The 18,039-nt window shown below is 41.1% G+C and overlaps 2 protein-coding genes across 5 annotated transcripts in view; one reads left to right on the top strand and one right to left on the bottom strand.

The window, feature by feature from the left end:
* map1aa (microtubule-associated protein 1Aa) overlaps positions 1-18,039 on the bottom strand; it is a 45,311-nt gene that overhangs the window by 18,097 nt on the left and 9,175 nt on the right. For both annotated transcript variants that reach the window (XM_054771787.1, XM_054771786.1), the window contains exons 2-5: positions 11,007-11,088; positions 9,280-9,418; positions 2,371-9,183; positions 2,071-2,285 (exon numbers count right to left, since the gene is read on the bottom strand). In XM_054771787.1, the coding sequence (XP_054627762.1) occupies positions 2,071-2,285; positions 2,371-9,025 (6,870 nt within the window). In that variant the 5' untranslated portion in view covers positions 9,026-9,183; positions 9,280-9,418; positions 11,007-11,088. The remainder of the gene's footprint in view (positions 1-2,070; positions 2,286-2,370; positions 9,184-9,279; positions 9,419-11,006; positions 11,089-18,039) is intronic.
* tp53bp1 (tumor protein p53 binding protein, 1) overlaps positions 1-18,039 on the top strand; it is an 87,704-nt gene that overhangs the window by 1,272 nt on the left and 68,393 nt on the right. For all 3 annotated transcript variants that reach the window (XM_054771789.1, XM_054771792.1, XM_054771791.1), the window contains exon 2: positions 10,996-11,093. The gene's annotated coding sequence lies outside the window, so the exon portion shown is untranslated. The remainder of the gene's footprint in view (positions 1-10,995; positions 11,094-18,039) is intronic.

An 18,039-nucleotide genomic window follows, 5' to 3' on the forward strand; every position in this document is an offset into this window, starting at 1 on the left:
TCAAAAATGTGCATATTTTAGCAAATTTTATGTATTCTTGGCCTAAATTAAGCATTTTCAAGCATAAAAATTGCTAAACGTCCAAAAATACAAATATAAGGCATTGATAAGATACATCATATCACGTCTTGAAATGCATCACCTACCCTGGTCACTAGGTGTCAGCAATGTTGTGTATTGTGTAGTTCTGAGCTGCTGTTTAGTGTGGGCTACAGAGGGCAGTGACATCCTGCATGCTGGGTTAGAGCTAACTTTTAGAAAATAGTAGAAGAAGAGAACTAGGAAGTTTGAACTGTTTGTGCTGTGTTTTGAGCATCAGTAAAAGGCTGACTAGTTTACAGCCATCCTGACATGGTGTCATTCGACCGCCATTACATTGATGAGACAATAGCCGCCACAGGAAGTACTCTGTCCAGAAAAAAACAAGGTACTCTCCCAATGCTAATATGTGAGTCTCTAATGTTTTATTGTATTATGTATTATTATTTGTTTGGTCTAGTTTATTTGAACATAAAGGTTACAATGGAATACATCTCATGAATCATCCTTTCACAGTTCCACATGTCCAAAAGAAGTAGGAAGAAGCAGAGTTTATTTAATCCTACCCCCATCCATTCCACATCTAGTGCAGTACCTGTTGTTCACTTCCTGCATTCCATCTCATATTTTCTATAATAATCAGAGTAATAATAAATAACAGTAAGAAGACAAATATATATATATATATATATATATATATATATATATAAATTTTTTAAAAACTAAACAAAAAAAACGAGCATGACAGAACAATCATTGTAATGATCAAGACTCTTCTGCCTTGTATTTAGTAAACATCAACTGCTTGTATTGTTTATTTAATTTGCTCATCTCTGTCCATTGTTTGAGTTCCTTACTCAATCCGTTCCATAATTTAATACGGACATGCTGTGGGTTTTCAGCGTAGTTCTCGCGTATAAATGTTTTAAGTTTAATTTTCCTCTAAGTATGTATTTCTCCTCTCTGATTGAAAAATACTGTATGAGGTTTTTGGGTAACAAGTTATTATTAACTTTACGCATTATTCTAGCGGTTTGAAAGAATACTGAATCTGCAAATTTTAATGACTGTGATTGTAAAAATAGAGGGTTTGTATGTTCTCTATACTCGGCATTATGAATTATCCTCACCGATCTTTTTTGCAGTACAGTGAGTGAGTGAAGATTGCTTTTGTAATTATTGCCCCATATCTCCACACAATACATTAAATACGGTAATACTAAGGAACAGTAAAGAGTGTGGAGTGATTTATGATCAAGAACATATTTTGCTTTATTCAATATAGAGATATTTCTCGCTACCTTTTGTTGTATATATTTAATATGAGATTTCCAACTCATTTTTTCGTCTATTATGATCCCCAGGAATTTATATTCTTTCACTTTTTCAATATCCACTCCGTTTATTTGTATTTGGTCATACGTGTCCCTTCTGCTATTTCGAAATAGCATTATTTTAGTTTTACTTAAGTTCAGGGATAATCTGTTTCTGTCAAACCATGACTTTAATATGACCATTTCATCCTTGACCTTTTTAATGAGTTCTTGTGTGCTTTCGCCAGAACAAAAGGCAGTGGCATCATCCGCAAATAATACCAACTTTAAGTCCTTTGTTACTTTACAAATGTCGTTGATATACAAATTGAACAGTTTTGGTCCCAATATGGACCCCTGGGGTACGCCACACGTAGTGTATAAACTCCCAGATGTACTGTATATTCTCCTAGCTTTGCAAATTGTTTCCTGTTTGCTCGATAGCTTTTAACCCAATTCAAAACTAATCCTCTAATTCCTATTATTTTGGGTAATATGACTGTAAAGGTAACTATAGGTGTGTTATTTCATATCTAGAGGTAGGTCATAAACAGGTTTTCTATGGTGTAACTACAAAATTCAATATATACGATATTAACATATTCCATTTAGAAATAAGGAATCCTACTTTGTCAAAATTGACTTATCACAGCTGGGTCTGGAACCAATTACTCGTGATAAGCAAGGCATTACTGTATATGCAAAGCTAAAAGGTTACCTGAAGATTTGACCCCCATTGAGCTTTGCCATCCAACAGTGCATCGAGAACTCCACGGCTTGGTTCACCACTGGCAGCATCATTCCCACTGACCACATAGTACGCAGAGCGGATGCGTTTGAAAAACTCTTGATCCACATTCTTGGCGCTGCAGTGGTTGGGAATGTAGGCCATGTCCACATAGATAGGAGCTGTAGAACCAGCCTTTTGAGAACCTGGTCGGTAACATGAAAGCAGTCATAAACATTTGTCTATCAATCATCAAAAGTCAGATTTTTTTAAGTGCTTTGATCCACTTGCCTGAACTACTCTTGCTAATGTTGGTCAGCCCCTTGCCAGGGTTGTAGCTAGACCGTGAGAGGTCATCGTCCTTTGAGCCTTGTCCATCTGACAGGCGAGACATGCGTGAGCTCTTATCTGCTTCCTTCTTCTTCAGTGACGCACTGCGAGGAGATGACATCTGTTTGATAGGCATGGGGGACCTCTTGCGCCTGGCTGGTGATGCTTTGGTTTTCCCAGAAGCTTTCTTCAAGCCTTTAGCTTTAAGCTCTTTCTTAACCGAGCCATTTTCCAAAGAGTCGGGATCCACCATACAAACATCTGGACGAGGAGGGTGAGGGTAAGGGTCTTTTTGAGGTGTGGGAACTGGGTCCTGGCTCTTCCAGGAGGCAGAGTGATGGCTGCCTTCTCCTGTGGCAGATATTTTGTCGACAGGCATGTAGTCTATATCCTCATCTGAGTCCATGTTGCCTTCGGCAGTGACTGAAGGGTAATCTTCCATGCCTTGAGGCACTTCAGAGTCTGACTGAGAGGCAAAAGACTCGCTGATAGAAGTCGGTGGTGTGTCCTCTGTTGCAAGACCCAACCCTGCAGACATGCCACTGGCTTGATGGAAGGAGCTGCTGTGGGACTGGTGATGGTGGGGCTGTTTAGCCCTTCTCTTAACTGACATATCATGCTCATCCCCCTCCTGAGACTGGTCACTTTTATGTCCTTGTTCCTCTTCGTCTTCATCACTACATAGCTGCTTCATGCATGGGTTAATAAAGGAGGGTGAGAGGTCTGCTTTACGCTGCCTGTATTCACAGGATGAATATCCCGGAGACGTGTGGCCGGCATATGGGGAGGCTGCTCCAATGGGTGATTTACCAGCAAGCTCCTGATCACTGTCATCATCCTCATCATCATCATCATCATCCTCCTCCAGTCCTTGTCGGCTACACTCCTCGACATAAAAGGGAGAGTTGAAAGGCTGATTAGTTGAAGAGAGAGAAAGCGGGCGGGCAGGGTGCTCTGGTTCCATTTCACACTCTTCCTCAAACTCATCGTCATGACGATAATGGGGAGGGGAGTCTCCAGGCATCCTCCCAATCTGAGGCTTGGGCATTTCCCACTCGTAGGAGCTCCTGTAGCCTGCTGCACCCTCCATGGACTCCAGCTTAGCTGTGCCTGCAACTGCACCACTGGCTGCTGCTCCAGCAAGGAGGGTAGAGCTTACACTGACCTCTGCAGGGCCGGCTGGTTGGCCATTGGTTGGGTCCAGCTTACTGGCTTCAAGTGGCGAGGACATGTAGGAACCAAGAACATCTGCATGCACATTGCCTGTCTTTTCACCTCCAAATGCAGCATCTGGCTTGTCAGATAATGACAAAGTACCCGTAAGACCACTGGAGGGTGATATTTTAGACTTCCCCCTCATATAAACCTCCTCATCCTCTTCACTGCTGTCGGTCTCCTCAAAGTAATGCTTCCCTTCAATGTCTGGCCTTGGTGAAGAAGTGACACCAAACAGCGCAGCGCTGGCTGCCTCTTTATCACCCGAGAGTGCTGCTTCTTGAGCATGCAAGGTCAATGATTGCCCAAAGCCTTTTGCAGAGTCCAACTTACATGCTTCAGACCACTCTGGCTTATAGAAGCAGTCTGATTGAGGGCGTTTATCCATAACACCACCTAAAGAGGTTGTATGCTGCTTTTTGTCCTCAGCAGCAGTGGATGAAAGTGAAGAGAAGGGTTTGACCTCCTCAAATGGATTGAGGGGTGAGAAGTGAGCTAAGCCGAAGGTAGACTCAGCTGTGGTTGCAGTAGGGATCTGTTTCTCAGACACCTCCAAATAGCCCTCTTTGGTGCCAGTTAAAGTGGAGAACAGAGAATCAGTGACCGGGGAGTGGTCTTCTTTAAAAGAGGAGTACTCAAATATTGGCTCAGCTGAGGCAGGTGTCTCCAGCTCATCCGCAAGCTGACGACTGGTAGAAAACGAGCCTGAAGTAGAGGAGGAGTAGCTATATGCAGAGGACGAGGAGTACACAGGGGCAGCGGTACTTGTATACTGATCAGCTCTATCACTGTAAAAACTACCTTCTGATGATTTCAAATTAAACTCTTCATTACTTTTGTCTGTGCTCTGACTTGGTAAAAGTGATTCCTTATCCTCCTCCCCATGTAAGTGTAATTCTGTAGAGTAGCCAGAGAAACCTGTAGCTGCTAATTCAACTGACTTACTGACACAGAAGGATGAGGGGTCATTCTTATCTTTATCCACTCCCTTTGTGCTTTCATTCTCATTTGGCTTCCCCTGACTGTTAAATCCATATCCAGCCATAGAAACCATAAATTCTGGTTTATTTGAGCTCAGTGTTTCACTACCAGGACTTTTTACCTCCTTCCCAGATGTTTCTTTGACACCTTGATCCATGTCAGAACCAATGGCACCTTCATCATCAATGTCCTCATCATCTTCATCTTCCTCCTCCTCCTCATCATCTTCATCAATGACTTCATCATCATCATAGTCTTCCTCATCCCGAGCTGTCAGTTTCCGCATATCAATTTCCAAACATGGTCCACTGTCAATATTGACAGCGGCAGGGGAGACATTGGATGCTGTCATTGAGGAGTATGCTGCAGCTTTTGGGCTGTCAGATTGTCTTGTAAAAGACCAGGGGTCTTTGTCTGATGATGGAGAAGTAGAAGGGGCTTCAGGCTTATTTGCCCCTGAAGGAGACTGGCCCGCGTATTCAAATGTCTCAGATTTTGTGCCCTGTTGGACCAATGGAGAAACAACTGAAGTGTTCTTGGACTCCAGCCATGTTGGGGTGGAAGGATCTTTTCCAATAGAGACTGTAGATTCTTGTTTTTCTGATAACTTGTCCCTTGCTGTTTCGGTGGATGGGGGCAAACCCACATCATCCTTTGAAATGTCTTTCTCCACCTTATCTATGGACTCATGACAATATGAATCTGACTCCATTGAACTCGTCTTGCTATCATAAATGTCACCGTAAGAGAATGTTTTGCCATGCACATAAGGTGTGTCTTGTCTTATATACACAGCTTTCTCTTTGGTCTCCTTCTCTGGGAAAGCACAAAGACCAAAATGAACACTCTTCTCGGGCCCTGTGAGAGAGATATCTGTTTTCTCAGCACTTTCTTTGATAATTTCTGTTTTGGTTGGATCTGCTGAAGAGAAACTTGATTGTATTCCGGTTGGAAAAGCATCTGTTTCATCCTCTTCTGAGTATATGACTTGAGGCTTTGGTTTCTCATCTGCACTAGGAGACAGATCTGTCTTTTCTGAGCTTAGAAGCTCTGTGTCTTTCTTTGCAGTCTTTACCTCAGTAGTTTGGTCATCATCCAGGAAGCACCCCTCTTTTGCCTCCATAAGTTTAGCCTTAATAGTGGGTTGGAGATCCTTTTTGATTAAATAATCATCTTCATCCACACTGTCCTCTTCAGATTCTTCTGATTCCTCAAACGCATCCTTTTCACTTGGCAGTCCAATTAAAGATGTATGGTCAGAAATAGTGACAGATTTCTCCCCTTTATGCGTATCGGGTTGTTTCAAGTTTGTTACTCCTTCACTGTTGCCTTCTGTTTTAAAGGGTTTTTCCTCTGCAGGAGAGTAACCACTGCTTGTCGGCACTGATTGTGTGGGTGAAGCCAGTTTCATAGTGCTGTCATCTGGACTAAGACATCTGTCATCACTCTCTTGCCTAAATTGGGACTCCAACCCAGAGGAGGGAGATAGAAGAGGTGATACAGGTTGTATTCCAGCACCAGTCTTCAATACTCCTGTACTAAATGGAGACTGGTTTTCACTGAAAACCTGTGTGGGAGATTGGTGCTTGTCAGAGAAAATAGGAGACGGAATAGTGGCTGAGGGTGATTTCTCTTTCTCCGTGAGCATCATGGATGCTGCATGTCCATAGCCTTCTCGGAGTTTACCCAGTGGGATGTCAACATTTGGAGTCTGATCCTCATCCTCGTCGTCCTCGTCATCTTCTTCATCATGAACTGCATGGGCCTTAGCATCACTCTCCATCTCAGGAATGTTGGGCTGGTACTCATCAGAGGAAGGAGACTTGAAGCATTTGTCATCCTCCAGAGAAGAGGTGGGTGAAATGGTACCAGCAGAGTGGAGATAGTCCTTTCCTTGGTTACCAGGTGAGGGTACATTGTTGATGGTGTCAAGCAGGAGAGAGTTCTTTCCAACTTCCTCGGTTTGAGGGGCTGTAACAGAAGCTATTGACTGGTCCTCAGCTACCGATGTGGCAAATGAAGACATTTTGTCATATTCTGTTATGGATGTGGCTGAGGAAATGTGCTCCTCCTCTGCTAGAGGAGCAGCAATTATAGCAGGGTAGGAAGCAAGCTCAGGTTCCAAACCTCCCATCAGGGCTTTGGGCCTGACATCCACAACATCTGACACAGCAGAGCTCTTGATTTCTTTCAAACCCTGCATGGAGTCAAAGGTGCCAGGAACATCGGGGACTGAGATGTCATAAGATCCCACATCATATCGTAACTGGGGGATTTTCTCCTCTGTATCCTCATGGATCTCCTCATCAGAGATGGTCTGTTCAGTCTCAGAGTAACCAGGGATGGTTTCATCTTGGATGAAGGAGAACTGTTCTGAGGCTGACGCCGCTACTCCTTGCCCAGGCAGAGCTGTGGTGGACAAGGTAAACTGTCCAGTGGATTTAGTATCGACATCTTTTCTCGTTTCTTTTTTCATCTCCTGTGTTTTACACTTAATAACCTCATCATCTTCTGTTCCTTCAAGGTCTGCTTTTTCGATGACATCATCTTCCTCTTCTGAGCTGTCACTCTTCTTTGATATGTCTTTTAGGTCACCCTTCGCAGAATATTTGTCATAATCCTCAAATGTCTTCAAGTTCATCATGCTGCCTTCAAGTTTATCACTGCTTGAATCCTTTCCTTTCTGTTCTGAAGACCTTTTGTCTGTGTTGTCTTGCCCTGGTGTGACAGAGAATGTGGACGAAACTGTCATTGTCTCAGGAGCTGATGTCATTTTCTCATCTGGTGGAAATGCAGTAGAAACTTTAGCATCCTTGTGAGCTGACAACTCAGATATCTGGGTAGCCTCAGTCTTGGGTTTGGACAACTCTTCTCTTTTCAGGGCCTCAAAGTCCTCAGTGAGGTCCTCAGGGGAAGACACAATCGATCTATCTGCACAAATTGCCACCTCTTCTTGAAGGTTCTTGGGGAGTGGCTTTTTACCATTTACGTTCTCTTTGACTACTGCATTTTTTTCTGTCTTGGTCTTAGCCTGAGTCTTTCTCAGAGTTTTTCTCACTTCTGGGGTGAGTGGCTTTAGGTCAGGTTTAGTGATTTTTCTCAGTTCTGGCTTACTTGGGTCCTTCTTTTTATTTTCTTTCTTCTCTTCCTTTCTTATATTTTCATCTGTTTTCACTTTTTCTCTCTTAATTTCTTTCTTCTCTTTGTCTTTCTTTTCGTCCATACGTGACACTTTGTCAGTTTTGCTGCTTTTCTCCTTTGATATTTTCTTCTTCTCCGACTTGCCTGTTATGGGTGCTACCTCGCTATTTTTCTGTTGTTTTGTGGCCTTCAGACTTCCACTTTTGATTTTCTTCTCCAGTTTGTTTTCTTTAGTCATTTCACTCTTAGGCTCTTCCTCCTGGCCAACCATGTCTTTCTTGGCTGTTTTTAAGTTTGGTTTTGGTGATGATTTCAGGCTCTCTTTGCTGTCTGCTCTTGATCTCATTTTTGTCTGTTTGATAATGGGGAGTGGTGCACCAGATGATATTTCTTTTTGAGTAGCCACTGGGTATCGCAGGAAGTCAAGATGTTTCAGTTTCTCGAGGCCCTCAAAGATTTTATTTTGTGGTGCGTTCCCAGGGAAGAGCACCCTGACTATCTTTTCTGTGGGACGATGAGGAATCCAAACAATAAGAGCAGTGACTGATGTTAAGTAGGGAACAGATATTTCTCCTTCCTTTCCATTAGACATTAGAATCCCTGTCTTGGCTTTACTGTTACCAGCCCATTTTTGCATTAGGAACTGCATCTCTTTGCTCTCTTTTACAGGGTTTAGCACATACATGTCTAACTTTCCAACTCCAAGTTTGTGAAAGAGTGTGATGGGTTCAATGGTGTTGCTTACTGCCCTGTGAAGTGGCTCTGGTGTGATCCCAAGCTTATTGAGGTACTGCAGTGTAAGCGACGCTTCCTCAATGCTCCGTTTCACTTTTAGAGTGGACTCTGGCATCCGAAGCTTCTCTGGGACGTTCAAAAATACAATGCCGAGCTCAGGGGAAATTAGGTTCTTCATCGACTCACCACTGCTGCTTGAACCGGATCCTTGGTTGTGCTCCTCCTCCTGCTCTGCAATCTTTCTTTGGAATAAGCCATTGATACCAGGAAGGTTGTCTGCCCCAATGTGAGTGAGCAGAACACAGTCAATCCTGTCAAGGTGGCGAACCAGTTTCCAGAAGCAAGACTTTCTGTCAGATCCACCATCCACCAAGATGTTAAACCCATTGATGGCAAACAATGCAGAGTCTCCTCTTCCTCCAGGAAAGATGTAGCAGCAGGGTTTGGACAGTTTCAGAAATCCTCCAGAAGTCGGGGGCTCTAAAAGGTCAAAGGGTGATGCTGCATCTGCTGTCTCAGAGACATACTCTGTGGCTCCCTCCATATTGGGATGGTGAGACTCAGAGTTAAAATGATATTCCAGAATATTTTGGAGCAGATGCTGCTCCTTGCTTTGGTCCAGGGAGCTCCCACCACCTCCTCTCCTTGACAGGAAATAGTAAGCCTCTGTGGCTGCTCTGTAGAGGGAAGGCCTTCAATCACCTAGAAACATGTGCATAAAGGAAAAGACAAAAGTCGAAAGGAGAAAATAAATATCATCACTATGATTCAAGAAAAACGAAGGTGTTCTGTGCTTACTTGAGCATTAGATATGATGATACCGTATCAGAGAAACGTCAGGTCAAAGGCCCCAACTTGCAGCAGCGCCCTGCACAGGGCTTTGCCCACTCGGCATCAGCAATTTATTCCCAGCAAAATTGGCAATCAGAGAACGAACCTGGCCAGAGTGCAAAAATATTTCACAATAACAACACAGGAATCAATGGAATTAACTGCAGTTCCCATGATGCTTAGAGTGCAGCTTCAGGAAGTAGTGAAATGGATGAGTGAAGTGAAAGCTAATATCACATTTTGAATTCTTTTGCAGCGTTTGTGTTTGAAGTAAATTTGATCAGTTGTAGAATTACTACAGCTTATGTTTGGACTGCTTGAACTCAGAAGAAAAAAAGCATCTCACGTCTCAATATCGGAGCTAATGAGTGACGCTGAGAACATTGAGTGGAGGAAGGATTGCAATGTGTCTTTCTTTATTGTGTGTCAAAAAACAATATCACCACCGAGTTTCAAAAGGCTGGACTACTGTGTGATGAAGAAGACGCCTTAATCCAGAGATCTCCAACCCCCGGGGTCATTTGGTACCGGGCCGTGGGTCATTTGGTACCGGGCCGCACAGAAAGAAAAAATAATTTCCATTCATTTTTTTTATGTGTTATTTTGAAAAGTGGCCGGATTCTCTCTGTTACATCCGTCTCACTTGACGCATGTCCATTGTGCGTGTGCTAACTTTATCTCATGCCACACAGATAGATTACTACTGTATTTTTACCATTTTTCTTTCCCCTCATATTTGGTCTCAAATGCTGATACTATGTGGGAATGCATAAAGGTAAGTTTTGATGACTTATTGAATGCTAATGTGCACATTTGTCTCAAGTTAATTCATGCTAGCACACTGCCTTTTACCACACACGTCAAACAGCGATGTAATAATCTTTCTGGGAAAACTTGGCTGGAACTTGAACTGGTGGATGGTGGGTCGGCATTCATTTTGTGCTTTTAATTTGATGTTATTCATGTCTTAGTTTTACACAATACATACTGTAATAAATAAGATAAATCAGATCGTTATAATGTACGACAGTGGCAGGTGGACGGTAAGTGACGTTGAGGGTTCAGAGTTGAGTTTTAGCTTGGCGTGGGTTCCTGCTGTAACCCACGCCAAGCAGCAGCCTGGATTTTTATTTGGGGTTATTGTGCCTGTTGTGAGATAATTCAAAGCTGCAATAAAAGCCTGTTGTTACAGCAATGAAGTCTGGTGCTTGTGTCTCACCGAACGTTACAGTAACATTACTGACACCTGGTGGCTAGTGTAGAATACAACATATCATTCACAGCGTCTTTGAAAGCCTCTTCTGAATGCCTTATTTTTTTATTTCAGTTCATTTAGCCATGTTTATGCTTAAACATGCTTAATTTAGGCAAAGAATACGTCAAATTTGCTTCAATATGCATTTTTTTTTAACTAAAAATAGGCCGTGTTCAACCATAAAACAGCATGATTTATTATATATTTCTCAAAAATCGTGATAGCATGCAGCCGTGAAATTCAAAGTGAGGGATGACTGTAAGTCAGAGGATAAAAGAAAATCTAGTATATGATATCAGCGTTAATTGGTATCAGGTGCTGCTGTCCTCATGTGTGATGCGGAACACACCTTAACTTGAATACAAATGCAGCCAAGGGCCGCCACATCATGTCAATGTAATGAGTGAACTTGTCCTTGTCTTGTCCAGGTGCGTCTCACCTCTGGAGCAACAGCTTCCGCTGATGGGTCAACCAACACCACTGTCTCAAGATGTTGCTCTGATATTGGCGAATACGCTGGCCTAAGGTGAGCACAAAGTTACAAGGGTTATAAATAATGACATCTGCAAACAAAAAGGTAAAACACGGACTAATTGAAGACTTTATGAAAAGTTGATAAAACATTTTCATCTGCATACATTCCTTCCCTGCCCTGCAACATTTGAGTGTATCATAAGATTCAATCCTTGAAAAGTGGGTTGGTCAAAGTTCATCCTAATAATACGCTTTTTCACCTATTCAAGATTCAAGATTTTATTGTCATATGCACAGTAAAACAGCTATATCACAAAGCTTGAAATAGAAATAACTTCTTAGCATAGCCCTCGCTTCATCACCTTTACATTACACTTCTGCAAAGTACTTTTTAATCATTTCCCCAAAAACAGAACGATGCACCACTTTCATCTCAGACCAGCGGAAGAGAGAGTGCAAATCCACCTGTTTCAACCGAACAGCAATGGAATCAATGTCAACAAACATGAAATGATCTACTAAGTTCGTAATGGCTTCATCATTCAAAGAACTTAATGCTTTTGGGTCCTTGTGGCATGATTGCCAAAAAAAAAGAAGGTCAAGTTATTCTATTTTAATTTTGATCTTCTCTTGTGCCACATCACAACAGCAACATCAGTTTTATCTCCACATCAGGGAAACTCAGCTGCGGAAAACTGTCAGAAGCAATAATAACAAATGTTTAAAAATATATTGGTTAATAATAGCTACATTGAATTTTTTTAAAATTCACTTTAATTTTGGAAATAAGGGTGATTATCCATCCATTTACTATACCGCTTGTCCTCAATAGAGTGGAGACAGCTATCCCAGGGCACTATCCCAGCAATCGCAGGGCACATATAGACAAACAATCATTCATACCTATGGACAATTTAGAGTCGCCAATTAACCTAACATGCATGTTTTTGGAATGTGGGAGGAAACCGGAGTACCCGGAGAAAACACACACGCACACACGGGGAGAACATGCAAACTCCACACAGAAATGCCCAGGGGAGAATCGAACCCAGGTCTTCCTGATCTCCAGACTGTGACTGTGTGGCCAACATGCTAACCACTAGACCACCGTGCGGCCCGATTATTTCATCGGAAGAATAAAATGCAGAGACTGACGTCACATGGTGCTCCAAGTGCGTATTCATTGTGTGCAGAGAGAAGTTGGTTGTTTCATCTTTTCTGACAAAAATGAAAAAGTAACTAAAAAGTAACTGCCATTCCCGTCCGATCTGGTAAAAACACGCTGCACCTGTAACCCCACAATGCTAAGTCAGTATTCATTTTTATAATTTGTCCAATTATTAATTTTACAGTATTTTGTCCGATTTATTCAATTTTAACTTTAATTTTCGTTTTTTTATTTTCCTTTTTTTTTTAAATATATTTGTCTTTCTCTCCATAATACAGCACAATTACATAACAACCATCTACTACTATTGACTACTGCTGTTTACCACTATCTTGTTTTTTTTCTTTCTTTAACAGTTAAGAGTTCTTGCAGCCCACTTTTCATTTAATAACACACGACCTCACACTCCTGTATGGCAATGTCACGTGTCCTGTGCTCTATGAATTGTGTTCTATTAGCCCCTCACGTATGAAAATATGCACTTTTATGTCCATCACTGTTGTAAACACACACTCCATGTTTGCCAATTAAGATTTAAAATAACAGCAGAGCGCTATATTAGATTACTTGAACATCTGACTGCGCCGTCTCTGTGTTTAGGCCCGGGCCTTTCTGTCACACATTTCTGGACTGCAATAAACTGTGACTTTTATGACTTGTGTGATAAACTGTGACTTTTATGAATTGAGCACACAAAATTTACAATAGGAGATTGTCCAATTAGATCCAAAAACATTATTTGGCTCCTGATAAAATGGTATTGATCTGGACTTAAAAATAAATGAAGCACCGTCACTATGCAATCAAGTTAGTAATACGTCATCACATTTAGCCTCCGCTTCGACTTCCTACTTCCATCTTACCTTTCTTCTGGCGTTAACCTTAGACTATAAAAAAAATACACTCCACTCATTAAAAAAAAGACTAAAAAGGCAAGCTGATGTGGCTGCCACAAGCCTCATTGCTTGTTGCCATGGACACTGATGTGGCTGTCTCTGCAAGCTGAGTTACACTGACCCAGTCTTGGCTGAGGGAGACGCATTGCAGCATTTCTGCAAAGAGGGAGGGAGGGATGGCTTATACTGTATGACAGTATGCATGCACCATCACATAGAGTAGTAGCAGCACTATCATATGCATGCAGCCACTTTATCACAAGAGCTATATTTAGCACGGAAGATTTGGTTTCTTCTTTCCCCCAAAAAGAAGAACACGCTTAATTGTTCACATTAATACGTGTTTGATTAAGAATCTGAATGGGCCTGACTGATAAATGTGTGCTAACGTACATAAAACAATATAGTTGGGTTGGATGTTTGGTGATTATACTGTGGTCTCATTTCTAGTGGGTTCTTCCCAAACACACTGACAATCTCAATTTGCTCAGCTGGCGATCAAATAATGAGAGCAGCATAATGGCTTATTGCAGGGGTGTCCAAAGTACGGCCCCGGGGCCCTTTGCGGCCCCCAACTGTTTTTCTATTGGCCCACAGCCGATTCTTAAAATATCATTTAACTAGTAAACCAAAAAACAACGACTGCAGTAATTTCACAAGAAAAAAATCAAAAGGTTAAGCGGAAAAGTTGCACTCTAATGAGGAAAAAGTCAAAATTTTACAGCAATAGCACGTTATTGTCGTGTTATTAGGACAAATATAGTCATTAAAATATCACATAAAATTCTAATATTAAAGGAAAGGAATAATACTATGAAAAACACAAGAAAGTTGTAATTTTTTTAAAGCTATAATGTTATGAGAATAAAGCCATAATTACGAGACAAAAAAAAGAAAGTTGAAATAGTTGGGGAAAAAACCCCAGCAGAAATGGAAAAACAGCTGTGATTTTACGAGAAAAAAATAAAACTTTTCAAAAGTTGTATTCTAACAACAAACGCAAGTTTATGAGAATAAACCCATAATATTATGAGGAAAAATAACGTCATTGTAGTTGCACAGTGTTGAAATATTTTTTTGAGAAACAAAATTAGGTTAAGTGATGCTAAAGCCTGGAAATAATACACGTCCATTTGGACTGTTTGCACTTGAAGTTTATTTTTGTCGTTGTGGTGACCGTCGTTGGCAGGCCGAGGTTTCTCTCTACTTGTTATCTTAAGGCTGTTTTATACAACAAATGAGTAAAAGCAGTCTTGCTTGGATCTCGCACCATCCCCTCAGACTAAAGCTGTCCTACCTAGTCATTGAGCATGAAAAGATGAAGCCTGCTTGGATGAGAGGTGAAACATCTTCTAAGACAGTGCTTCTCAAATGTCGGGGGTGCGTGAGAGGCAGGGAGGACTTTCAATATTAGTGCAGACCTGCCAACATGTATGAATTTGAGCAAACATTTTGACTCTTGAATAGGCTCGCATGCTTCACTGCTCTCCATTTTGTTGCATTTCGCTGGTTTTAGTTTCGAGTTCAGTCTGTACAGTACAGATAAATAAAGAGATATCAGTTTCTCAATAGTATTTGACATCGGAGGGGGCGCAAAAACATTTATGTCCCCCAGTGGGGACATGACCCAAAATAACTGAGAACCACTGTTCTAAGACAAACTGAACAGTCCAGTTGCGCAAAGCTGCTGCCCGCCGAGGGAGACCGGGCAACTGTGATGTGGCCCGTGGTGAAAACGACTATGATGCCCCCGCGCTAGAGCATAAAGTACTTATTTCCCTCAATCAAATACAAATGAATGTATAACCTGTATTGAATATTAGTTTTTTGGGGTTTTGTAACATTCTGGCTTTCTTATAATAAACCTACCATAAACATTTTGGACCGTTCATTTCTTTGCAAGTGGGTAAACTATTTACCCAACCATCCATCTACAGAACACAGGTAGTCCCAAATAGAACCGATGAGACAAATACCGTATTGGTCCAATGAACGAATAGAAGGTGCTACTTTTTCCCTCAGTCTGAAAAAGGCGGGTTGTTTTGACTGATAATTGCCTGTAGTCTACCATGAAACAGCAATCGTTTATTAACTAATTCATTTCTGAAAAAACACGATAAATCGAGGGAGCGATAATCGAACCGAGTTATTGCGTGGGATGACTGTAAAGTTGCCGCCAGTCAACTGTCGTGACGGTGTTACACTTGATGTCATTTTATTCATTAGTAAATTCAAGGCACTTGGAGCACAACCTGCAAAATCTTCTTCACGTTAAATGATGGCAATCAAAGTACTTGTTGTCAAAGATATCAAGGAACTGGACAAATATTGATGGTGACATCATCTGGACTACAACAAAAGACACAACTCAGAGACTTAATGCAGGAGGAAGTCAACAAAAATCGACAATAGCAACTCCACAACAATATAGATATCCCAAATTCAGTAATATTCAATTTATATGTTATCACCAATAAACCATTGCTCAATTTATATACAGAAATGATTTTAACTCTTATTTGCTTCTTGCTGAACACCCTTCTTTCTTCTCACACAAGAAGGGAAGAAAATGTAAATGAGAAAATGTAAGCCAGTGAAATATTGCAAGCGTCAACACGTACAAGATATGGTGTGAATGAATGATCAGAGACACGAATCAAATAACCTCTGCCTAATCCTTTTTTGGGCACGTTGAATTGGGCAAATGTACTCACCATCAGCACTCAGTGGCAAATGGTGACCCAAAAGTGCAGGAATATTTCAACTCATGCTTCTCATACATCTTATATTTGTGTGTCTGACGGTCGGTATGTTAAGTCCCCACTCGATGTCCTTCCCCTCCCACTCAAGCTTGACAGTCGCCCAGAAACATGGCGCACACCTCACGGCGGCGTAGCAAGCGAATAGCTCAGACAAGAACGTGAGGTGCATTCACAGACATTGGGTCATTCATTTATTTATTAACATTTTTTCCCATTAAATTTTTGAATGGAAACAGCTCCGCGAGCCACTTTTGGGTCCCGACCCACCAGTTGGGGACCTCTGTTCTAAACCAACCCATGTAGATATGCAGAGACATTTTTAATATTTAAAGAAAAAACAGCCTGCATCTCAGCTTTGTGCTATCGGTGACAAAATATATAACATTTTTCTCCTTACATTACACTTTTTTTTTCTTTTTTTGTACATTTTGTCTTGGAATATTGTGACTTTACTCTGATAATATTTGGACTTTATTTTCATAATATTTTAACTTTTTCCCAACCTAATTTACCAACTTTATGGCAACTTTTTGGCAACTTTATTCATTGTTTTGTTTGTTTGATAAATTACGACTTTTTTTCCTGCAATATTACAAATGTATGCTATTTTAATATTTTAATATTATGACTTTCTGTCTAAATATCTCATCCTTATTCTTGTAAAATAAAAAAAAATCTATTTTTGCTGTTGCCATTTTTCCCCCAAAATATTAAAATTTTCTTTTTGTAATATTATATCAGTTTATTAATTTACTATATTATTATTAATGTATTTTTTATTATGTCAGTTTAATATTATGTCAATATTATCTCTTAATATTTTGACTTAATTCTCGAAAAATTACAGCTGTTTTTTCCCCCATATCTGCTGCCGTTGTTGTTTTTTTTTTTTTTTTTTCCCTCCATCTTCTATGCTACTTTGTCCTCATTAGGGTTGCGGGCGTCTGCTGGAGCCTATCCCAGCTGACTTTGGGCGAGAGGCGGGGCACACCCTGGACTGGTCGCCAGTCAATCGCAGTTTCTTAATATTTTGACTTTATTCTTATAAAATTACTGCTGATTTTTGCTGACTTTGTGTTTTTGTCAAATTATATTTTAAATGTGCCACGGGCCACACTTTGGGAACAAATTGGTTCTGCTGTACTCTGTTATTTAGCAGTTACACAGTATTAATATAGTCTTCTCTGACTGAATCCTAAAAGTGAAGTGGCGCAGAAGAACATGTACTGTAAGAGAGATGTGTGACGGTGCGGGGGTGTTTAAAGGAATAAATCAAAAGCTAAAGAAGCCCATACGTTGGAAGTGGTTTGCAGCCTCCATCATCTGAGCTGGCAGGAGCACACTTCCTGCCCACACAATCCCAAGCCACAGCTTCACGTGCTTCAAAGAGATGTCTTCAGCTATTTATTGGTGAGGCTATGTGTCCTACTGTGTATGTCACCGCGTGGGACCCCACAGAGTGTGGTACCAACTACGTCCACGACACAAACATTATGCTTGCAGGTGCAGGTTCAGCATTTCCTCAAAATGAGGAGGAGCACTGACTCACACGACTGCGTGTACTCTATGAGCAGAAAAAATTCTTCCATTCAGGAAGTGACAAGTGACAATTTCTGTCTCGGCATGGTCACACGTTTGCAGTTCCCCTGTGCTCTCTTTAATGTTGTTAAAAAAGGATTAAAAACATGACGTAACGTCACATTTCTTATGAGGCATAGCAAAAAGCTCCGTTTTACCCGTCCACACACAAACACTGAGCCGGAGTTTTTGGAAAAACCCAACCGAACACCACAGGTAGATTGTTGTCGGGTGGAACATCTTCATGAAAAGGTAAAAATACAGAGGTTTGTCTGTCATGCTGTATGCTTGACCCACGGCAACCACTTCTATTGATGAAAACTGTCTCGTACACTCCCGATCAAAATTTGAAGACCAGTTGAAAAATTGCAAGAATTGACATTTTGCACTGTTGGATCTCATTAAGGTCTTACTAAATTTCAAAATGCAAAAAGAAGAAATGGGAGTGAGACAAATGTTCTCATTTGGATTTAGATCAGGGGAACATGTAGGATGGACTAAAAGAGTGAGTTTATTCGTCTGGAAGAAGTCCTTTGTCAGGCGGGCATTGTGAACTGCAGCGTTGTCCTGTTAAAAAAGCCAGTTATTACCACA

The sequence above is a fragment of the Dunckerocampus dactyliophorus genome, chromosome 3 (genome assembly GCF_027744805.1).
Source record: "Dunckerocampus dactyliophorus isolate RoL2022-P2 chromosome 3, RoL_Ddac_1.1, whole genome shotgun sequence".
NCBI lineage: Eukaryota > Metazoa > Chordata > Actinopteri > Syngnathiformes > Syngnathidae > Dunckerocampus > Dunckerocampus dactyliophorus.